At 36.0% G+C, this 24,805-nt stretch overlaps 1 protein-coding gene and 1 long non-coding RNA gene across 7 annotated transcripts; one reads left to right on the forward strand and one right to left on the reverse strand.

Moving 5' to 3' along the window:
* The first annotated feature begins 1,832 nt into the window (after positions 1–1,832).
* mdh1aa (malate dehydrogenase 1Aa, NAD (soluble)) lies at positions 1,833–23,814 on the forward strand. Of its 6 annotated transcripts, none has more exons than NM_001316925.1 (9): positions 9,948–10,064; positions 10,624–10,722; positions 12,800–12,896; positions 16,692–16,867; positions 18,002–18,124; positions 19,000–19,176; positions 20,385–20,498; positions 20,632–20,721; positions 23,381–23,814. In NM_001316925.1, the coding sequence occupies exons 1-9, from the start codon at positions 10,062–10,064 to the stop codon at positions 23,564–23,566; spliced, it is 1,065 nt and encodes a 354-aa protein (NP_001303854.1). In that variant the 5' UTR covers positions 9,948–10,061; the 3' UTR covers positions 23,567–23,814. The 6 variants fall into 5 exon arrangements, 5 of the variants coding, with proteins under 5 accessions (NP_001296452.1, XP_087091467.1, NP_001303854.1 ...); NM_001309523.2 differs by lacking the exon at positions 9,948–10,064 and adding an exon at positions 1,833–2,236; XM_087235341.1 differs by lacking the exon at positions 9,948–10,064 and adding an exon at positions 1,913–2,236 and having other exon boundaries at positions 20,632–20,837; positions 22,824–23,811.
* LOC147837515 (uncharacterized) lies at positions 12,033–20,719 on the reverse strand. Its single transcript, XR_015477015.1, has 2 exons — positions 20,612–20,719; positions 12,033–12,935 (listed from the first exon to the last, which is right to left on the reverse strand). It is a non-coding gene; the product is annotated as an uncharacterized LOC147837515 (long non-coding RNA).
* Positions 23,815–24,805: the final 991 nt, after the last annotated feature.

Consider the following 24,805-nt stretch of genomic DNA (forward strand, 5'->3'; position numbering starts at 1 on the left):
ACAACAGTGGTTTGTTCTGTCGGGAATTGAAACGTTCTGAAGGGGGCTAACAATGTAAAATCTTTATTATGTTTTATTTCAATTCAAAGTAAAATTAGTAACTATATGATCCCGGACGAGCCCCCATATTTCTTATAGTAGAGATCAAATAAAGCATTCATTCATTCATTTTCTTTTCGCTTATGCCTTTATTAATCTGGGGTCACCACAGTGGAATGAACCGCCAACTTATCCAGCACATGTTTTACGCAGCGGATGCCCTTCCAGCTGCAACCCATCTCTGGGAAACATCCATACACTACGGACAATTTAGCCTACCCAATCCGCCTCTACTGCATGTCTTTGGACTTGTGAGGGAAAGCGGAGCACCCGGAGGAAACCCACGCGGATGTTGGGAGAACATGCAAAATCCACACAGAAACGCCAACTGAACCAGCCGAGGCTTGAACCAGCGACCTTCTTGCTGTGAGGCGACAGCACTACCTACTGCGCCACTGCGTCGCCCACAATAAAGTATACAACCTATAATTTACTCAATTGCAAGGTCAGGGTTTAGCAGTGATTTATGCATTGCATTCTTACAATGTTGCTAACTCGTTCAAGACATCTCATGAACACATTAATGGTTAAAATGCTTTGGTAATTGCCAGCTGAATGCAAGCCTGCAAGCCAAAGAGAGTAATGAACTGATTATTTTGCAGCAGTTATAAAATATATATATAGGTGAAGCCCAAATCATTAGTCGTCTTGTTAAATTTTAATTCTGTTTGAAATATTGCCCAGTCTGTTAACAGAGTTTTTACACATGTAAACATAACAGTTTTTAAAAGTAACTTCTAATAACAAATTTATTTTGTCTTTTCCATGATGACAGTACATAATATTTTAATAGTTATTTTGCAAGATATTCGGCTAAAAGTGCCTTATTCAGGCTTAACTAGGTTAATTAAGCAAGTCATTGGACAACAGTTGAATTTTAAAAAAACATCTTAGGGGGGCTAACAATATAAAAATAATAAATAAATAAATGTGTTATGTTTTATTTTAAACCAAACTAAAATCTATAACTAAATGATCCCGGACGAGCCCCCATAAATAATCATAAGATGCAACTGTCCCATGGTAGGTCACGGTATAATGACAAATGGCAAATTTGAAATCCAATTTTACTATTCAGATTCATATTTAACGTACTTTTTACAGTCTTGTAGTAAATTCAAATGTAGTACATACTCGAGTATAGCAGGTGATTTCTGATGCAGCCTAATAAGAGGGGTGTGGTTAAGAATATTTTGGCTGAACTGACTGACGTCAACAGTGAAGCACCGCCAATCCAAATGCTGAAGCAAATGGCCAAAACTTGATTGAACATTAGCATGTTTTTATCAGTGAGTTGACTTGCACAGATTATTTGTTTACTCATAAAGAATAACAATGTGGTTAAAAAAACCTCTCAATTCTGATTTCACACTGACTTTAATATTGTCTGTATTACAGACATTTTTTCATCATTTGCTCTCGCAGTCATGTCGTATTAATCATTGAACCCCTACTTTTTATCTAATGAATGTCAATGGTGAGACGACCGTTTGGTTACCATTATCAACATTCCTCAATGTTGTGAATTGGGTGAACTATCCCTTTAAGAAATGATGGGGACTTTAAAATGTACCGCAAAGTCGGGAAGGCCTTGGCTATCCGATAGCATTCAATCAACCAATCAGTCAGTCAATAAATAAATAAAAGCAATGAGCCTCAATGAAATGTCTTGCTCACTGCGTTAATAGAATAGGCTATTAAACCACTTGTCTTTGTGTGCTCGTGGAAATGTGGAAACCTGAAGCTCTATGAGGGATGTTTTATCCTCTCAGCTCGGCGTTGCAGCATCAATCCCACACTGACGTCACCCCCCAAATTTCGCATCCCGCAATAGCTCATTCATTTATTTAGCCTTGTGATCAGAAATGGCGGAAAGATTACTCGATGTCGAGCTATTTATGTCTCCTAAAGCTCATTAGGTGTGAACGGCTGACGGTGAAACGAGGAAATTAAGCGGCTCTTGCGCGTCTCCGGAGCTCGGGTTACCGCGCGCACCTCTCTGCGTCTGAGCGCGTCCCAAAACACTGCATTCGAGGGGGGAAACACACTCCGTCGGACACTTCGAGGGACACACTGCTTGAAAATGTTGACCCTGCTGTCGGCTATGTACTTGGTGGTGCGCACGGCTTCGGCGCAGGTAAGACGCCTCTCCTTGACAACGGAGGCGTAAATGCAGCATAAAATGCAGTACGAACGTACGCGGTATTTATTTTGTTTGCGTCAAAATATCTGAGGATTTTACCCAAGCGTGCACATTTCACCATATGCTTGATCAAACAAGGGATTTCTTGCTTGCAAAATGGTTGTTGTGTTTTGGAATGTGGTCATTAGCTGGTCGGGCTATCAACCAGGGTTTATATTGGTCATTGGGTGGTCTAGAATTGGTTCAGTCTGGTCATTAATCTGACAAACCAATTTGGACAGGCGTTAATCGGACAAATTTAGGGCTCTCAGGCCAGTTTTAGATACTGCACACCAACAAAATGTTGGGTTATATTTGGTCAAATATAGCTAACCTAAACCACAAAGCCAGTCATTAGTGTTGATTTATGGATATTGAGATTTCTGCATTATCTGAAAGCTTTCCTTTGTCTGGATATGACAATATTTGGGTAAAATACATGTAAAAATCATCTAAGGGTTCAAACATATCAAAACACTGAGAAAATCACCTTTAGTTTAAAGTGTCCAAACTAAGTTCCAAACAATGTACATTACAAACCAAAAAAAAAGAGTTTTGAGAGGAAAACTTAGATAATACACTTATGATTTTTGATATAAAAGAAAAGTGGATATTTTGACCGGTATTGTGCATTTTAGCTATTGCTAAAAACAAAAACAAAAAATGCTACCAGTGCAATTCGAGTTTTGGATTACAAATTTAAATAACAAACATTTAACTCAGATGTTGGTTTTGCCTATATTTTACCCCAGAATTATTATTAGTCATTTTTTTGTAACTGTTTGCATCAAAATATCTCAGGATTTCATCCTAGCGTCCACATTTCGCCATAAAACAAGTGATTGCAAAACGGTTGTTGTGCTTTGGAATGTGGTCATTAGCTGGTCGAATAATGCAGGATATCAACCAGGGTTTATATTGGTCATTGGGTGGTCTAGAATGGGTTTAGTCTGGTCATTAATCTGACAAACCAATTTAGACCGGCGTTAATCTGACAAATTTAGGGCTCTCAGGCTGGTTTTAGATAACTGCACACAAAATTTTTTTGGGTTATTTGGTCAAATGTAGCTAACCTGGACCTCAAAGCCAGTCATTAGTGTTGATATTTGGATATTGAGATTTATGCATTATCTGAAAGCTTACCTTTGATAGGATATGACAATATTTGGCTGAGATATCATCGAATCTGAGGGTTATAACATATCAAAACTCCAACTTAAGTTCTAAACAATGTAAATTACTAACCAAAAAGTTAATTTTTTGGTGTATTTACAGTGGGAAATGTACTTAATATACTAATGATTTTTGGTATAAAAGAAAAATGGATAATTTTGACTAATGTCACACATTTTTAGCTATTGCTAAAAACAAAAACAGGCTACTAGTGCAAATGTTGCATCACAAATTTAAATAACAAACATTTAACCCAGAGTTTGGTTTTGTCCCTATTTTACCCCAAAAATTTTAATAGTTATTTTTTTGTACCTGTTTGGTCAACATATCTGAGGATTTTGTCTTAGCATTCACATTTTGTCATATGCTTAATAAAACAAGTGATTTGTTGCTTGCAAAATGGTTGTTGTGTTATGGAATGTGGTCATTGGCTGGTCGAATCATATAGGCTATCAAACAGGGTCTATATTGGTCATTGGGTGGTCTATATTTGGTTCTGACTGGTCATTAATACAATTAAACCAATTTGAACAGGCATTAATCAGACATATTTAGGGCTCTCATGCTAGTTTTGGATACTGCACACCAAAAAAATGTTGGGTTATGATTGGTCAGATATAGCTAATGTGAATCTGAACCACAAAGCCAGTCATTATTGTTGATATTTGGATATTGAGATTTATGCATTACCTGAAAGCTTTCCTTTGTTAGGATATGACAATTTTTGGCTGAGATATCATCGAATCTGAGGGTTCTAACCTATAAAAACACTGAGAAAATGGCCTTTAGTTTAAAGTGTTCAAATTAAGTTCCAAACAATGTACATTACTAACCAAAAACTGAGTTTTAGTATATTTGCAGTAGGGAAATGTACTTAACACACTAATAATTTTGGTATAAAAGAAACATGGATATTTTTGACCTATATAAATGCATTGTTAGCTATTGCTAAAAACAAAAATATGCTACCAGTGCAATTCAAGTTTTGGATCACAAATATAAATTACAAACATTTAACCCAGAGGTTGGTTTTGTCCATATTTTATCCCAAAATTGTGTTAACCCAGCATTTTCCTCCAGTGTGGTGAACCAAATATAAACCATTGTGGACCTCTTAGAAACCAGCTGTAGTGTATTCAGAAACATTTGTCTCATTCATAATGCACGTCTTGAAAACTTAGTACGGCAGGAGGGCAGAGACCTCATTGATGATTAATTCACGGGGCTTTGGCAAGCAGAGTCCAGCACCATGGATAGCTCTCGCTCCGGTCTGGATCTCCATATGGACACACACACACCCTTTCACAGGCATTATGTAATGTTAAGTTGCCTGAAGTGCCGAACAGGAGCAAATGTCTGCATCAGTCTTTCTTTAGCACTGTACTGTGAGCAGCTCTGAGCTTTAAACACACAGAGAAATGCAGAGAGAGACTCTTTTGGATTGTAAAAGGCTCATTTAGCCTGAAGGAGAAAAGAGAATAGAAGAGCCAAGTTTTTTAGAGGATTTTCACACCTGAAATGGTTAATCCAGGGTAATTTTTCAATCTTGGGTTAGTGTAATTATGAATTTTCCTAATGGACAAAATTCAGCCAGAGTTGACACTGTAGAAGTCTAGTTGTCAGGCTTTTTATTAGAGTGGACATTTCTCAACTATACATTGTGTAAAAAATATTCTTAAACTATCAGTTTTTCGTATTTTGTGATTTGTGTTTTGATTTTTCCCTGTTTATTTATGCTTTTTCTTTGCATTATGGGACCTTGATCTTTCTTCTAACAACTTTTAACCTTGAAAAGTTCAGAAAAGTGACTTTAATGAACTTTTTTAATAGTTTAAAGTGAAATATTGGTCTGGGTTTGTGTTGTATATTTCTGTATACTGACTTATTTATCTTTTTATTATACATTATATTATTTCAAACTACTAAAACAGTCAATAAAAGTCACTTTGTTATACATTAGAGTTAAATTTGCAATATCAAAAGTCAACTAAGCAGAGATCAACATCCTATAATGCAATTCACAACCATAAATAAACAGAAAACACGTGTGAATCACTTTAAAGCACATTATAGTCTTGTCCATTTTCTTACATGCGAGTGTTCAACTATGTCCAGTGTTATAATTTTTTTTGGTATAGATTGATTTAGCATCACAATCCAGGGTTGACAATGATCTAATTCTGAGTGTCCTTTAATAGTTAATCAATAATAGCCTGTTGTTCAAAAGCTTAAGCTAAAGACAGATATTAAATGTTTTGGACTGTTAAAAATCCTGTGAAGTAAATCTGAGAAGTTCTTCATGAACATAGTTTGTCCTGCACGAATGCAAACAGAAATCTCAATTTCCTGCAGGTACATATGATAAATCCTACTGGGATACAAAATTAATTCCTGTAATGTACTTCTGTAAGGACATGGTGGTTAGCACTGTCGCCTCACAGCAAGAAGGTCTCTAGTTTGAGCCAGTTGGCATTTCTGTGTGGAGTTTGCATGTTCTCCCCGTGTTCGCGTGGATTTCCTTCGGGTGCTCCGGTTTCCCCCACAGTCCAAAGACATGCGGTACAGATGAATTGGGTAGGCTAAATTGTCCGTAGTGAATGTGTGTGAACGAGTGTGTATGAATGTTTCCCTGTGATGGGTTGCAGCTGGAAGGGCATCCGCTGTGTAAAACATACTAGATAAATTGGCGGTTCATTCCGCTGTGGCGACCCCAGGTTATAAAGGGACTAAACCGAAAAGAAAATGAAGATAATATTTAAACGGTAAGTTTTACAATCTGAGCTCTATATATTTAATGAGGGGTAAAACATATAATGCAATGCAGTACGACAACAATGAATAGAAGAGAGATGAATACACAGACAATCCTTAAAAGATTAATGTATGATAGGTGATGCATTTTAACATACGTTAATCAAGTAAATCTAAGTTGATTCAGTTGAGTAAATCTTAAAATATTACTAACAATAATGTAAAAATCTATCTAATGTTTACTTCAGAAACATCTGTGATGACTTTAAAGCAACTATTCTACTTAGTTATTAGCTAAAATGTAGTGAATTTAACAAAGATTCTGTTTTTCAGGTTTTTTTATTTTTCTATTTTAGGGCCGTAGAAATTAAAGTTCACCCAAATATGAAAACTCTGTCATCATTTACTCATCTTCCTGTTGTTGCAAACCTGTTTGAGCTCATTTCTTCTGTTGAACACAAAGGAAGATATTCTGAGTAATATCATAGAAAAAAACAGCCATTGATTTCCATTGTATTTTTAGTCCCTACTATGGATGTACTTTGGGTACAGTGGGTACATTTTATTGGTCTTGTTATTATGTATTAATGTAATTTTGTTTTGTCTTCGATGGACCCCAGGAAGAATAGCCACTTCCTTGGTTGTGGCTAATAGGGGTCCTGATAAATAAATAAATGGCTGCTTTTTTCCAACATTCTTCAAAATATCTTGTTTTGTGTTCAATAGTAAAGAAATTGAGACATGTTTAGAACCACTTAAGTGAGAAATGGTGAAGAAATGTACATTTTTGGGGTGAACTGTCACTTTAATGTGTCAAAAAGGGTTAAAAACACAACAAAGAGGACTACAGAAGTGAAAGCACATGATCAAAATGACCTTGCTGCTCTTTTTTGAGGATATGCTCGTGATCTCCATGGTTCCTGTTCAGCTAGAAAGGACATTGTAAATTAGTGACAGTGGTTCATGAATTAAAGGGATAGTTCACCCATAAAATAAAAATCTCTCACCATTTACTCAACCTTCAGTTGTCGCAAACCTGTTTGTGTGTTATGTTTGGGTATTTTAAAAATGCTAGAAACCTGTAACCATTGACTTTTATAGTAAGAAAAAAATACTTTATAAGTCAATGGGTACATTTTTCTAAATATTTTCTTTTGTGTTCAACAGAGAAAACACACCAAGCAGGTTTTCGACAGCTGAAGTTTGAGAAAATTCTGTTGAAAACAAAAGAAGATATTTTGAAAAATGTTGGAAACCTGTAACCTATGACCTTCATGATATCTTTTCCTACTATGAAAGTCAATGGTTACATGTTTCAAAAGGTTTGTTGTTCAAACATGTTTTTTTCTGTTGAACACAAAAGAAGATATTTTGCAAAACGTTAGAAATGTGTAACCATTGACTTAGTATTTTTTTACTATGTATGTAAGATAGTGGGTTAGAATGTAAGTCAGTGGGTTTAAAAACCTGTAACCATTGACTTTCATAGTAGAAAAAAGTACTATGGAAGTCAATGGTTACAGGTTTCTAACATTTTTCAAAATATCTTCTTTTGTGTTCAACAGAAAAACCACACTCAAACATGTTTGCTACAACTGAGGGTTGTTGTTATCGAACACAATAATTTTTAAACCTGTAACCATTGACTTCCTTATTGACTTCCTTATGTAACCCGCCGGTCCTACACCACCCAACCCACTCCGAGCTGGGATCGAACTGGTGACCTTCAGCATGGGAGTCAGTGGCTCTAACAAGGAGGCTAAAGACCATGGCCTCTAGCGCACCTTTAGAGGTCAGAGGAGTGAGGTTTACCTGCACAGCACTTACTAGCTGGCCTCCGTTACACTTAGTAAGAAAAAAGAAAACAATGGAATCAATGGTTACAGGTTTCTAACATTTATTAAAATATCTTCTTTTGTGTTCAACCGAAAAGAAAACATGTTTGAACACAACAAATGTTGAAACCTGTAACTGACTAAAACACTGACTGTCATAGAAAAAATACTATGGAAGTCTATAGTTACAGGTTTCTAACATTTTTCAAAATATCTTCTTTTGTGTTCAACAGGAAAAAACACTCAAACATGTTTGCGACAACTAAAGGTTGTGTAAAATAATGAGTAATTATTTTTGTTGTTGTTGTTGAACACAAACATTTTAGAAACCTGTAACCATTGACTTCTTTAATATGAAAAATAAACTACTGAAATCAATGGTTCTAATATTTTTTTAAATATCTTAATTTGTGTTCAAAAGAAGAAAGAAACTTATTAAGGTGGTTTGGAAACACTTGAGGGTGAATACATTTTTATTTTGGGGTGATTTATCCCTTAAATACTTGCAAAGTGAAATTATGTCTCTAAAATTGTTTGGTATCACACAATTGAGAGTTTATGCTACTCTGTGCTAACAGAAGTAGAGCTAAATTAGGAATTTTCACACTAAATCCAACATGAATGAGCTTGTTTTATAAAAACTAAGTGTCTTTACGCTTGGTAATTGTTTATTTATAGTAGTAGTAGGAGTGAAAATGCTTCTGTTGTGAATTTTAATGGGATAGTTTCCTCACAAATGAACATTTGATCTTCATTTATTCACCCTCAAGCCATTCACGATGTTGTTGACTTTCTGCAGTAGAAGATTAAAGAAGGGTTTTATCTGAAACTGCTCCTTCTTGATTAAAGTCAGTAGTTACTGGTGCTTGCGAGTCAAGTAAACACATACAGCCATAACTCATTTAATTCCTGATGATACACTGAAGTGAAACAGCCATTTATGCAAGAAACTGAACATTATTTACATTATTACTTGTTTGTTTACAACAAGGATTCAAATGTTGTATTGAATGTAATCGTCTACATCTTAATAAATAAATATCAGGCATATTTTCACTTTTAGTTGATCTATTATGCTAAATGCTGTCTGTTAATATGGTTTGCAAAATCTATTTCAAAATTATATTTAACATCTGCTGATTTCTATAACAGATGCACAAGCAAAACATGATAGTTGTGCTATCCAGCATGATTTGAAAACGTACACAAAATCTTGTTGTGCTCCAGAGCAAGTTGCGCTAAAATAGGCCGCAAGACTCTGCAGCGGCCTCTTACTGCTGTATTTGTCCTGTTAATGTCATCTGAAGGTTGATCCAACATGATATCAACACTTGAGCAGGATATATTGTTATTAGTAGTATTAATGTACAGCTTAGAGTATATTCTGTGACCCAGCTAATACAATTAGTATATTTAGTAAATATGTATATTTTTATTATTATTGTGTCTTGAACATACGACCAATATTTAACACGTTTTTTAGTGTATATATATTTTCCAAAATATATGAGGATTTGTTTAGAGGCTACACAGTTTGATGTCGTCAGGATGACGTTGAAAGTGTTTACAATAGATGCTTATTTGTTCATTCAAACGACATAACTTTAAAGTTAATCAGTTTAAATGAGATATTACAGGTGATTTAAACATATATAGTTAATATATTTGAATTCATAAACTAATCAAGTCTTCAAATCTGTCATTATATACTCGGTAAAAGTTTCCGAAGTCGACCTTTATTCGTTTTTTTAAAGGTTTTTGTTCCTTATATGGCAGTGCAGTGGGCGTGTAAAGTGGGATGCCTACAGAGAGGGTGGTCATGGGAAATGAAGTTCTTTTAGTTCGCTGGGTGTATGCAGAGAGCGGCGAAATCAACTACATATCCCAGTGTGCAGCATTTTCGTGTCAGTGAAAGCGTATGACATTTCCATACAAGAATAGAGGTGACCCTCCGTTCGGTCTGAGTGGCAGAGCAGCACATCTTTGGCGCACATCTCAACCTGCACAATCAGACCCGAATCATGGTGAGACTCTCAGCCCTCCATTTTAGTCCAGCACAATGTTTTAGCGTAATTCATGCTGGGAGATGCTTATGCACAACGTGAGCGGATTGTTTAATTGAAACACTTTTGGGTGAGATTTGGGAATTGAAATGGATGTGAAATGTTTGTTTAGCAGCCACGTAATGTTAAATCAAAGGGATTCTTTTTAAGAAATGTTTTTGAAGTGTTTTAAAAACGACCTTTTCCGTGTAAATGTGATTGTAACTATGGGATGCCATATTTTGCACCCATTTGCGCTATTTTGTCTTGTGAATACTTAAGGACGGAAATTTACGTCGAAGTTCGCGCACATAATGACGTCTCCATCGTTACAGTGCGTGTCGTCGAGCTGAGCATCAGTTGCATCACCCTTTCATTCATTCATTGAGGAATTTCGCAGAAAGCGTCATAAATAAACGCTCAAATCTGAATTTTATGATATAATCTTTGATATAAGTACTCATTTCGGACACTAGGCCTTTGTAGTGATAAATAGGTCACGCTGTTCACGGCATTGACTGTGTGTGTTGTTTTTTTGCAGGCCGAACCGATCCGTGTTTTGGTGACTGGCGCCGCCGGACAGATCGCCTATTCTCTGCTCTACAGCATCGCTAAAGGAGATGTGTTCGGCAAGGACCAGGTGAGACTGTCTGAGACCCCCCCCTGTCTTATTGCATAACAGGACATTGAAGGGGGAAATAAACCCGCAAGTGGAGCAAACTGGATTTTAAATCATGCATCAGTGTTATGTAACTAAGCATGTGTGATTAAAATATGCGTCTCACTGTGATGCGAGTCTGCTCAGAATAAAAGTCGCGCAGTCACTGTTCCTGCACTATATTTAGCTTACTGTGTGTATGCATGTATCACTTTGTTGTTATTTTGAGATTGCCATCAACTGATAATTAGAAACAGGCAAATATGAGTTATTTTTGATTGCAGAAACATCATGGATCTCTAAATATTGGTCGTAAACAATCCATCAAACATTTTGTTAGGATTGAAGAAAAGTTGGTTTTATAGTCTCACATTCGTTCATATTTGAACAGTGATTATTGTTTACAGGGTGCCTGTGGGGTCTTAAAATGTCTTAATGAGCCCATATTATACATTTAAAAGGTTCATGTTTTGGATTTAAGGGTCTCCAACAACATGTTAATCTGTCAAAAAACACTTTTCGTGGTCTTATAATATGCATTTATTTTTACCTAATTATCCCAGCGACTCGCATATGATTCGTGCAGCGATTTCATTTTTTTCCCGAATCCCTCCTTAGCACGATGCTTATCCGCGCTGATTGAACCGATGACGGTCGAGAGCGTTCAGAGCGAGACAGAAAGAAATGTCCACCATGGCTTATCAACAATATTGAAGTAGTCAGAGTGCAGAGTGTATGTGGGAGCATACCTGCCAACACTCCCGTTTTTTTCGGGAGTCGCCCGTATTTCAGATCCATCTCCCGCCACCCTCCCATTTAATTATTTCTCCCAGAAAAAACTCCTGTAATTTTAACCATCCCCCTCATCAGCATTTTTGTATGGTCTATGAAACCCCTGGGTCGCCAACATTTGTATAGGATCTGATCGTCTGATCGCAGCGGCGGCCCAAAACATGCTTCATAGTAGTTACTAACACCCCAGTACACAATACCCGTTTCTCAACAGTGTTATTATTCAGACACCTCATTCCCAAACCAACCCCCCCCCCCCCCCCCACACACACACACACATTTTGTATTAATCCACACAGTGGCAAAAATTACATTATCAAGTAGAAAGTCTGAATATGTGAAATATAAACCAACTTTACCCCAATTTTGTTAGGCTGTAATACTTGTATCACTGTGAGGAACTTATTTTGTGTTGAAAACCTTTTTAAGCAAGGTAAGTTTGGAGCATTGTTGAGTGGTTTTCTCTGGAGAGCGAAAATTTTATTAATAGACAATATTGAAGTGGTTTAAATTGTAAAGGTTTATTTAAACAAAAAAAAAGTTTATGCATTTATAAAATGCATAGATGCAGCATTACATAGTCTAATCTTTAGTCTATTGCAAGGTGCATTCATGAAGAATGAGTTATTTTAGTTAAGTTACAACAATGTTTTTAGAGAGAAATGGTTGTGAATTGCTAAATCTTATATGTATAGTTGCTAAAATTGCTTGTATTTAATTGCTAAAATATATATAAATGCAATGTAACATGGTCTAATCTTTAGTCTATTACGAGATGCAGTCATGATGGATATTAAGTTACTTTAAATGATATCTGTAATATAACTGGATGTGTTTATAGATACAGGCTTGTGAGTTGCTAAATCTTGTAAAATTATAAAAGCGATGTATATGGAAACAAAATTAAATGCAAATGGCTGCTTGAAGATCACAAATAACCTTTGTGAGATTAAAAATAAAATGGGTTTGATGGAATTGAATTGATATAAATATGGAAATGAAACCACATTCTTATTTGTACCTGTTAATGTATTAAATTCATATTCATGATCCTATTTAAAAGAATACAAACTTCTTGCTAACCAAATGGGAAAACTTCATGACTTGCTGCATAATTATAATATGTTTAGCCTGAAATGCAAAATAAGTCATGTGGAGTGTACTGCTCGGCTAATTAAAATTGCATGCCTGTTGTTTATACATTCCGAATGTGCTGCGCTGTGGCTGATTGCATTACATGCATGTCTCTGTCTGCCTCCTCACTCAGCCAATCATCTTGGTGCTCCTGGATATCACTCCCATGCTGCCGGTGCTGGATGGAGTCGTCATGGAGCTGCAGGATTGTGCTCTTCCTCTTCTGAGAGGTGAGGAATTAGCTACTGCTCTCCATTTATGGCCAGATACTGTAGGGTAACAAAAAAACACAGTTAACTAATATTAATCATCATTCTTCCCTGGTTGGTTTATTACATTAAGAATTGGAACTATTTGAAAGTATTCTAGCTTTTATGCATTTTTTTTTTCAAATATGCAAATGAGTACTGTTTTATTTGAGCTAATTTGCATACATTTTCTAGCACAGAATCAAATATTGGATGATGTATTTTCTAAAATTAGTGTCATATCTATTTTTACTCCACCATAATTTAAAATCTGTTCAATATCTTACTTTTTATTCCACCGTAATTCAGAATACACTGCAAAAAGCCAGATTAAATTTAAAATAGCAAATGAGCACTTTCATTTGATTTGAGATAATTTGCATACATTTTCTAGCACAAAAATCAAACATTGGATGATGTCATGTTTAAAATTTGTGCCATATCCTTTTTATTACACCATAATTTAAAGTTTGTCGTGTCAAATCACTTTTTTCATTCATAATTAAATTCGTGTCATATCCCTGTTTATTCCACCATAATTCAGAAAACACTGTAAACAGCCAGATAAAAACAACACTAATGTAAATGTGCAAATAAGCACTACTTCATTAAATTTGAGCTTATGTGTGTGAATGAGTGTGTATGAATGTTTCCCAGTGATGGGTTGCAGCTGGAAGGGCATCTGCTGCGTAAAACATACGCTGGATAAGTTGGCGGTTCATCCCGCTGTGGCAACTCCTGATGAATAAAGGGACTAAGCTGAATGAATAAATTAATATTTCAAATTTGTGTCATTTTCCTTTCTATTCCACTATAATTTCAAATCTCTTTTTTTTTCTAATCCTTTTTTCACCAGTTCAAAATTCACGCCATATCCCTATTTTCATTATAATTTAAAATTCGGTCACGTCTTATGGGTGTTTTCACACCTGAATTATTTAGTTCATTTGAATCGCACAAGAGTTCATTTTCCCTCTCAGTGCGGTTTGTTTGGGCAGGTGTGAATGTAACATTTGCATTCAAGTGCGCACCAAAAGTGGACCAAAAAAGCGCACCAAGACCTTCTTGAAGAGGAGCGGTTTGTTTGTAGTGAGAATATGATCCAAACTAAAACCGCAAAAAGTACTGCACCTTTTTTGTCTAATCCAGCTGCCGTAGTCTGATGCGCTGTCTCATCTTATGGGGTGTGGAGGTAAAATATTTGTTGACTGCAAGAGAGAGGGAAAACATTACCTGATGTATCGTTGGTAATATTTCCGAGAGATGACCATGTCGCAGTTTAATTAATTCATGCCTCCTCCTAACGCCTTCACCGTTTGCGATGCATTAAAACATTGTTTTGCAGCTGCGCTTCATTCTTGAAATGTATAGTTTGTCTAAAGTCATTTATACAAACTATATAGTATACTATGAGCAGGGATACAATCAGCCAGCGCAGTCGTCCCTCCATAGTAAAAAGCGACATTTAGTGTCTGCCGGTTTGTATATTTGCGGGAGTTTCATTGACATTTTCCTGCACGTTAATTCTGACTAATCGAAAAGCAGTTTAGAAAATACGTTCAACAACATCTAGCCAATGAGTGATGTGGATTTTGTCACATGACTGCCTTTAGGACCAAATGAACCGTACCACAGATGTGAAAGCACCCAGATTTTTTTATTACTATAATTTAAAATTCATTCTGTCCCTTTTTTCCACCATAATTGAGAGCACTACAAACTGCAAGATTTAGTATATAATCTGGCAAATTATATATCAACACATTTCTCTGTAAAAAAAAAAAAAAAACCTCAGAATATATTGATATGAATAAAACTGTAAAGTTGTATGTAAGAGCTGCTAATGTGGAGATTTATGACTTCCAGGAGAAAGAACTCATTAAAAAAAACTGTAAAGTATGTATTATAATTCAAAAAAACTTTCAAGAGCATTTGGGATGTTCGGTTTTCGCCTGGGTGAAAAAAACACTATGAATAGCCAAAAGAAAACACAAATGTAAATGTCAAATTGACAGATGCTTGAAGAAACTGTGTTTTAGTCTGCAGTATCTTGGCTTATTTAATAATGTTGAACTGGATGTACACTTAAATGACGCTTAAGACTACCTATTTGAACTTGGGCTTGATTTATTTCTAGCCCACATCTGGACTGTATTAAAATGCAGAAGAGCTAGCATGACTGTGCAGAACAGATCTGACAGAAAGCAGTCTGTGTTAGGCTGTACTTGTGGAGCAGGGAGGAGTAACCCTCTCCGGCTGCCCGTATTGGCTCGTAACATGAACTAGTCATGATCCAATGAGAAACGTGATGGTGCTACAACAATGCAGGAGGAGTCCAAAGAACATCTTGCATCACTGAAGTTGAGCTTTGGTTGAAGTCCACTGATTAATATCTCTGTACTAGCACTTACGCTGAGGATTATCAATGAAATTTGTCGCTTTAGAAAACACACACACAGCGCAGATAAATGATTTATGGTCGGCGATGATGAGATGAAAGTGTCAGGAGATAATCCGTGTCAGCACATGATCCTGAGGGAGAATAGACGTGGGTGCAAGTGTTAATGTGGCAGCGTTTCGCAATGCTGTACCTGTTTGCATGAGCAGGTTATGCGAGTTCATTATTTCGGTCGATTGCATTTCTTAAAAGGATAGTTCACCCAAAAAGGAAATTTCTGCCATTTACTCATCCTCCACTGCAGGGCTGTGGAAGTCTATTCCTGGAGGGTCGGAGCCCTGCAGTGTTTAGTTTTAACCCAGCTTCAACACTCCTGTCTGTGGGTATCAAACAAGCCTGACGGACTCGATTAGTTTGATCAGGTGTGTTTAATTAGGGTTGGAACTAAACTGTGCAGAGCTGCGGCTCTCCAGGAACTGGCTTTGACACGTGCTCCGGTCTCTTTGTTCTGATGAGCACAAATGATGATATACTGGAGAAAAAAAACAGCCATTGACTTTATTGTATTTATTTATTTATTTATTTATTTTTCTACAATGAATGACAATAGGTGTTTTTTTTTCCCCAAACGTTCTTCAAAATATCTTTTGTTTTTGGGCAGCAGAAGAAAGACATTTATAAATGTTTAGAAATGTTCATTTTTGGGTGAACTGTCACTTTAATTGCATGAGCAATTAGGTTTATCTGGATTTATGATTGATATTTATGTATTTGATTGAAATGTAATGTTTGTTTTGTTCTGCGTGACATTTCTTCGAGATATTAAATAATCATGTTGTCATTTAGAGCAGGGGTTTCCAAACTTTTCAGCCCCCAAGATAACAATGTCAGAGACTCCCGATTTCGGAAGTGGCTGTAATCATACAAACATTGCACGCAACGGTTCACACACACACACACTAATAGGCCTATATAAACGGGAGAATATTGACAATATAAAGTGCATATAATCTGTTTTTGAACCTGAACCACAAAACAGTTAGTTTAAGAAATTTAATTTAAAAAAATAAGACCTATACATCTAAAACTGAATAAATAAGGTTCCACTGGTGTTTGGTTTGTTGTGATAAGATAATATTTGGCTGAGATGCAACTATTTGCAAGCTAAGAGTTTTAAAAAAATCTAAATAAAGTTGTCCAAGTTAATTTTTTAGCAATGCATGTAATGAATCAAAAATTAAGTTTAAAATATAACAGAAAGACCTTTACAAAACATTCTGATGGAAGATGATCTCTACTTGATATGCTAATCAAGACTTCCTGGTCCTAGACTTATGGTCCTCATTCACACGTTCATTGTGTGCCTTCCTCTTCCACAGAGGTGATTCCCACTGATAAGGTTGAGGTGGGCTTCAAGGATCTTGATGCTGCCATCTTGGTGGGCTCTATGCCCAGAAAAGAGGGCATGGAGAGGAAGGACCTGCTGAAGGCCAACGTGGCCATTTTTAAAACCCAAGGTGAAGCACTGGAGAAGTATGCCAAGAAGACCGTCAAGGTAAGCATAAAAAAACAAATGATGAAACTTGTGCTCTTTGGGTTACTGTGTAGTAACCAATAATATAACATTTGTTTTTAAAAAAAAAAATGATTTTCTAATTGAATGAATCAATCTCTTGTTAATCTGTAATTTCACTAAACAATATTGGGAATTTTATGTTATTGGTGGGGATTGGGGGGAATTTTTAGCATATAACCTGAACAGCTGTATTTAAAGGTGCTGACACTTCTAAAGCATAAAAAATATAACATGTTTGCAGATATTTAGAAAACCTGCTAAGTCAACATTTTTGTTTATCTGAAAAACATTGCTGAAGTCTCATATTCTGCTTTGTGCGTTATGTGCCAGAACATCTGTCTTTGTCTTGGTTCTTTTAATCTGCCCAATGTCAGTTTAGCCAATTATATTTCAGCACCCTGGGTTGCCTTCATGGAAAATCATGCATTTCATTCAGTCATGAAGGCTCTTATAACAAATCCATGACTTAAAATGCGACCTCTGGTGGACAGTAGCAGACACTGAAATGAGAAGCAGATTCAGAGTTCCACATGAGGTGGTTATTAATTAGCAAATATTATGAGTGTAATAATTTAAAGAATCTTTGTTGGGTGATTATTGTTTGAGTTTGTCAAAGTAAAAATCTGTAATAAAGCAAGATTATATAAAGTTAAAGACCATTTTAACCCTCCTGTGAAATGTGATTTAACATATAACCTTTATTTTAATAAGTAAAAAAAAAGTTAATTGATTTAACTATTATTTAAATTTTCTAAGATTTTTTATCTTTGCCATGATAACAGTACATAAAGTTTGACTAGATATTTTTCAAGATAATAGTATTCAGCTTAAAGTGACATTTAAAGGTTCAACTAGGTTAATTAGGGTAACTATGCAAGTTAGGGTGATTAGGCAAGCTCTGTAGCCAATCAAAACAAAGAAAATTCTTAATATTACGATCTCAAATAAATATTCCAGCCAAAGTTAAAGGCTTTTCTCCAGAAGAAAAATGTGATATTGATAGGGAAATATTTAACCATTTTCCTGTTCTTTTTAACATCACTTTGTTTCTGTATATGAATGCATTATATATTTGTAAAAACTGTTTGCTTTATCTTTTCTTTTTTTAAATAGGTGCTAGTTGTCGGGAACCCAGCCAACACCAACTGCTTGATTGCCTCCAAATCCGCTCCCTCCATTCCTAAGGAGAACTTCTCCTGCCTGACCCGTCTGGACCACAACAGGGCTCGCTCTCAGGTCCGAAACCACCGCCTTCCTCATTCACCTTCAGTGTTCGTTCTGCTTTAATGATGTGCTCTAACTCAGTCTTTTTGCTTTCCAGAGTTGCAGGTAACCAAAGCTTTTCTCTCAATGTCCCACATCTAGATAACATCTAGAGCAGTGGTTCCCAACCCGGCGGTCATTACCTCAATTAGGGGTCACCAAAGATTAATTAACGGGCACCAAACTCAGTCTAGTACAGTGTGTCTCAACCACGTTCCTGGAGGACCGGCTCATTAGCAGGGACTAAAAGAGCTGTAACTGGTGTGAATGACAAAAAGGGCATCCAAAACATGCAGTGTTGGTGAACATGGTTGAGAAACACTGCTCTAGTATGAAGTAAAGCCAATTTGGTGATAAACCAAATACCGCAAGGTTAAGATGACATTTTTTACGATAATTAATAGCATATTCATGTACAGTAATAATATATGTAAATTGTAAACATGTTAAGCAGTCGCAGCATTTGATTTGTGTTGTGTAAATGAAACTACATTTTCATTCTGACTGTCTGCCGTTTTTATTCAGACCACAGACTGGCTTAGACAAATGTGAAAGTTTAGACGGAGCTTTAGCGAATTGCATATTCATTTGCATTGTTTTAGGGGTTGATTTAGGATTTTGAGTGTTGAAATAAGGGCCCTGTTGATAAACGTTTGGAAACCACTGTTCTTGAGCAACCTTTTCTAGTAATGGACTAGATTGTAGACCATCAGATTGACTTTGACATTGCATATGATTGTCGTTTGTGGTATTAGAGGAGTTGTAGCTCTCCCTTTAGCTTTTGTTGTGGTACATTATGAAATGTACAGGCTTCTCTCTCATATGCAGTTTTTGCTCTGTGCCTGTAGGTGGCGATGCGTGTCGGTGTGCCCTCTGACAGTGTAAAGAACGTGACTATCTGGGGGAATCACTCCTCTACTCAGTACCCGGATGTGCACCATGCTATCGTGACCCGTAATGGGAAGGAGATCGCCGCTTTTGATGCTGTGAATGACGAAAGCTGGCTGAAGGGGGACTTTATCTCTGTAAGTCCAATGCCAGATGAGATGCTAATATAAAAAAAGGAAATTTCTCATTTGCTGTCTAATAAATTCTGCTTATGTTAGGATGGAATAATGCAATATTTTAGAGGTCCTGTTGGAAAGGACGATATCGATATGAGTCTCATTCACAGATGCATGTCTGGATTATTTTGTGTTTGTATGCACTTTTCAAAAAGGTCTCAATATTTTTTTGCACGCATGATTTGTGTGTGAGACCTAATGAAATTATTTGTTTTAATAAATGCTGAGCAAATAGCCTTAACTTTTTTTTTTTTTTTTTTCACCGCCAACATTTTTTAAAGATGTTATGAGTCATTTTTGATTATTTTCGCGTAAAATTGACGGCCCTCAGAATATTTTCTGCTATGAATATGAGTTTATTAAATTTAGTAGTAGTATTAATAATAATAATAATAAAGAATTCAGATAAAATATCATGACAATTTAAGGAAAGCGTTAATAATGCTAATAATGTTTATTATAAAATAAAAGCTGCAATTAAAAAATAATAAATGCTCTTGTAATGTAAAATCAAATTTCATCTTGTTTTTCTTATATTGTATTTAGTAAAAATAAAACTTTTATATAAATATTAGTAAAAATGTGAACTTTGATTCATGCATTAACTTGTATATCAATAAAAATAGTCACACATATTGATATATAATCACATAAATTTGGCCTAATTGGGGAGCCCTGCAATGTTTATTTTTATTTTTTTATATATTGTTTTATCTCATTTATTTATTTTATTTTAATTTATTTATTTTTATATATTATATTTATTTTATTTTTATGTTTATTTCATATTTATTTATTTTATTTTATTATATTTTTACTTTTTTCATTTTTATTTATTTTTTGTTTTTATATATTTAATTTTTTTGTTTTTATACATTTTATTTTATATTTATTTATTTTTTATTTTTATAAATTTTTTTATTTCATTATATTTTTATTATATTTTTTTCATTTTTCACTTAGTTTTTTTTTATTTATGTAATTATTTTATCATTTAAGAAAACAATATATTTAATTATTATTTCTTTTTTATTATTATTTTACAGGTAAAATCCAGCCATCTCTATAGGGATCCTTGTGATCTAATGAATATATTCTTGACCTCCTGTATCTTACATTGTAATTTTGTTGTCTAATTTCCTTTCTTTCTTCAATTTGTCCTTGATCAGACAGTGCAGCAGAGAGGTGCAGCCGTCATCAAGGCCAGAAAACTCTCAAGCGCAATGTCTGCTGCCAAAGCCATCTGTGACCACATGAGGGACATCTGGTTCGGCACTCCAGATGTGAGTTTGCCCCATGAACCATTTACAGATCCATCGACTGTCTAGATGTCCTAGTGGAAAGTTGAGTGTAGAGTTTGTTATGAACACAGAATATATTAATGCTAAATAATTACCTCAATGTCTCTCTGAACAGGGTGAATGGGTGTCTATGGGGATCTACTCTTCTGGCAATTCCTATGGAGTTCCTGATGACCTCATGTACTCCTTCCCTGTAAAGATCAAGGTTGGTTTTACTCGCTTTAAGGCCCTTTCACATCACAAACAATCAACATTAGCATCTGCTCTGATGCATAACATTATAAGAGCCCTGTCGCTTTAAAGCTAGCTGGATTCTGATTGGTTGCCAATAGCATTATCATTCATCAACTGTAAAAACAATTCTAGAAATTAAACAATGCAATTATTTTAGCTGTTATTGTTATGGTTGAGTCCAAAAGCATTGAGTATGTGACTTGTATTACCCTATAATTCCAGTTATGCAAGCATGTTTGTTTGTTTGGTATATTTTTTAAATATAATATTTTTTTAATTGCTGAATCCAACACAAAATCAAGAAAAAGTCTCGCAAAATTCTTAATTTAAACACAAAATAATTACAAAAAATTGAATAATCTCATAAAACACCCAATTAAAACCATACAATCTGTAGCAGCCCCATGGCATCAAAGAAGGCGGCAGAGAGTTCTCACTGATGCTTGCAGGGTGATTTATTTGAACAGTATGAAACACTGCAATGCTTCACTTGTCACCGAGTTGACAAGAACACCGTAAAACTACACAAACCGGAAAAAAAACACAGTGTAAACGATCACAAGAACGTAAAGCATAATATACACAGACATTCACAATACAAACACAGTGCACCATTCAAACACAGTGCACAATTCGATAAACAACATTAAAGGGCCATGAAACCCCCTCGTTTCAGCAGGGTGTTTTCACACCTCTACTTTGGAAAAAGTCAGAAAAGTGGGCGTGTCCAGCTCTGTTTAGGGGGGAGTGTCGGAGGAAGAAAAGTGGGATGGTGTGGGAGTGTCTATTTGTTCACGCGCGAGTTTCAGAGTCAAAATAAACACACGGTAGAAAGTGATGGTGTTTAACCTACATGGACATCTGTAGTCGAATTATTTGCCAAATTATTAAATGGTGGACTTTAACAGCAGTTTGGCTCTTTCATTCAGGGAATTCATTCATGCCTCTCGCGACAAACGAGATATTTGATTAGAGGAACTGCTTTAAGTGTGTATTTTTCATGCAATGTTTGATACCGCACGGCGAATGAGAGAAAAAAAACCCTCAGCATTTCCCGGAAACTTAGATGCACACGGCAGGTAGTGTCAGAAAGCCGCGTGTGTTATTCCGGTCACAAAATGCGGTAAAAACCCTACACGAGGTTAAAGTTTGGTTGTGGTGCTAACATGTTTACACTCGGTGCAATAGTTAACTTAGTTCGATACGAACAAACTGAATAAACAAAGAGCGCTGGTCGTTCACTTACCAAATCTGTAGAGACAGGACAATCACCAGCAACTAGAGCCGCGTCTTTATTAAGAGAAGACTACAAGCGAATCCGGATCTCAGCGTTTGCAGATGAGAACAGCTCTCAGGTAAACAATGTTCCTCCTTAGACACGTAAGTTATTGTTGTCGAGCGTCGCGTACACTGTTAATCCACACGTGACTCAAGCTGAGCTCTCACAGAGAGAAAATGAAAACGAAACTTAACGGCAGCAAACTATAAAAGCAACACTTCACGCTTGTTTTGCCAACACAACGTGGCGTCTCTGTTGTGTAAACACGGTGATAGTAATGAATATTAATGAAGTTGCACAATAGAGCGCGCTGATTGGTTTGAACCAAAGTTTACTCATGCATTAATGCATCACACTGTAAGACATAATAAGAAACACTCTGGCACAGACACCCAGTCTGCACGCTGGAATACACGCTATTATGTCATGACCGTGATGCAGCTTCAAAAATTCGTTTCAAACAGGAAGTACGAATTTACTTGAAATAATGCAAAAACAACCAATTTACACTTTTTAGTGAAATATAGGTGTCCTAATAGTGTTTTTAGCAGTGTGAGACACATATACGACTGTCAACAGCTCAAAAAATGTTTTGGTGTTTCGTGACCCTTTAAAGTACCAGCAAACAATTAAACAAACAAACAAACCTCGTTCCGCTTTGCCATAAAGGGGGAGCTAAATTGTTCTCATTCGTTTAGCTGCTGGAGTATGCTGCTCATATTTATTTTTAGCGTAAGACAACAAACACCTGTTACACACCGGCCAATGCTGATTATAAGGTGCTGGATGGGAAGCTACTAAACCCAAATTACTGAGCAATTTATAGGCGTTGCCCTCTAGTGGTGACTTAAGGATAGGGAGGGTGGTGGTCATTACACAATCAAATCATGATATTTTATAGTTTGCAATTAATTGTTTTACTTGACTTATAGACGTTGCTTACCCAACACACGTGATTTTTTGAGTGTCTCACCTGCCCCCTCACATTACATTATATTTTTTGTTTAACAACAGTAGGTTAATAGTTAATTTTTTTATTTTAATTTTTTTTTTGCACACCACTTTATAAACTGCAAGAGAAAACACATTACATTGGTTTAGAAGTCCCATTTTAATATTTAATTCAGAAATATTATAAGCATTTTCCCAAAATATGTCTCAAAATAAGAGTTGTCACCCAAAATCATTTCCTTTGCTAAAACCGAGAGAAATGTGTGGCCAAATCAAGACTCGAAATCCCCCCAGAGTGGATGAAAACATCCCCGACAGCACACAAGGGTTAATCTAATCGATGTCTCCATTATACTTTTTTCTCATCTTGAAAAACGCATCTGTGTGTCTCCTATAACAGAACAAGAGCTGGAAGGTGGTTGACGGCCTCTCCATCAACGATTTCTCCCGTGGAAAGATGGACGCCACGGCTGCCGAGCTGGTGGAGGAGAGAGACACGGCGCTCACCTTCCTCTCAGCGTGACTCCAGCACTCCACAAACACACGGCAGACGCTAGACTCAAACTTCCAGAGTTCCCGACTCTAAAGTCCTGTAGATTTCACAGCTGGCCGTGATCGAGTGTGTGGGTCTTCATGTCCTGTATGCGTGAGTGTATGAGTGTGTGTGTGTGTGTGTTACTAAACCAGAAACGTTCGCAATGTAACTTCCCTCTGCTTGGAGTGTTTGGGGCAACACCTGAAGGAGTTTATTTCCAATCTGAATCTTTACGCACAGTTGTCCTGACTAAAGAATCTTCTGTCATACAACAATAAACGACCATGTGGAAAACAGTTTTTTTTGTGTCATTCTTGTGCAAGATCTTGTCTCCATCTTTAGCTGTGAAGACCGGTTTTGTAGGAGTGGATTTATTTTCGTGACATATATAACCCCCCCACCGACAAAGGGTCCAGAATTTGCCATTGGTCCAGAATTTTTGCCACTATATTCTCAGTTGACCTATTTTGACTGCTACGTCATCATAAATTGTGGATCGAAGGTTAAGAAAACGCACAATATGACATTAGTGAAGTCAACTTTCACTATTGACCTACTGTTGTTAAACAAAAAAACATTTTACAAGTAGCCTAACTTTTATTCTGAATCTTGAACTAATTCTTGAGAGAAAAAATTGACCAATGAAAAGTTCCGAAGCACCAAAAGCAGCCTATTATAGTTCATTTTAATACTAATAGGCTGTGTATAAAAATCCTAAATCAAACCAAGTTGCTTATATAATGTGTCGGTGCTCTTTGTGCAAGGGATTCATCAGAATAAACATCAAAATCAGTCAAAGGCACTCAAAAAATGTGGAAAATAATAATAAAAAGCTTTCATTGACCCGGGTGTTCCTTAAAACTGCGGCTACATCTGGTTACCCTGATGAAGTCAAGTGCTATCAAAACGTGTAGGTGCAGTTTTAAGAAATTGCCATGTCAGTAGAGGCTTTTTAATATTTTTTTCCACATTTTCGAGTGCCTTAGACTGAATTTGCTGTTTAATTAGTCTGTTGTGAATTTTTAAGAGGGGCCAGAAGAAAATTGTGAAGCTCTTTTATATATATATATATATATATATATATATATATATATATATATTTGTTTATTATAAATCTTTAGGAAATATTTGGGTACATCAAAAATGGAGGATACAACAAGCTAATCCAGTTAAAAAAAATAGTGCTTAAAATGCCTTTTACTGCAGTATTTAAACATAATGAAATAGAAAATGAGGTGAATAACTGCAAAAAGTCCACATTTTGAGAAAAAAGAACCACCACTTTCACCA

Source organism: Danio rerio, chromosome 1 (genome assembly GCF_052040795.2).
Source record: "Danio rerio strain M-AB ecotype USA chromosome 1, GRCz13ab, whole genome shotgun sequence".
Classification (NCBI taxonomy): Eukaryota; Metazoa; Chordata; class Actinopteri; order Cypriniformes; family Danionidae; genus Danio; species Danio rerio.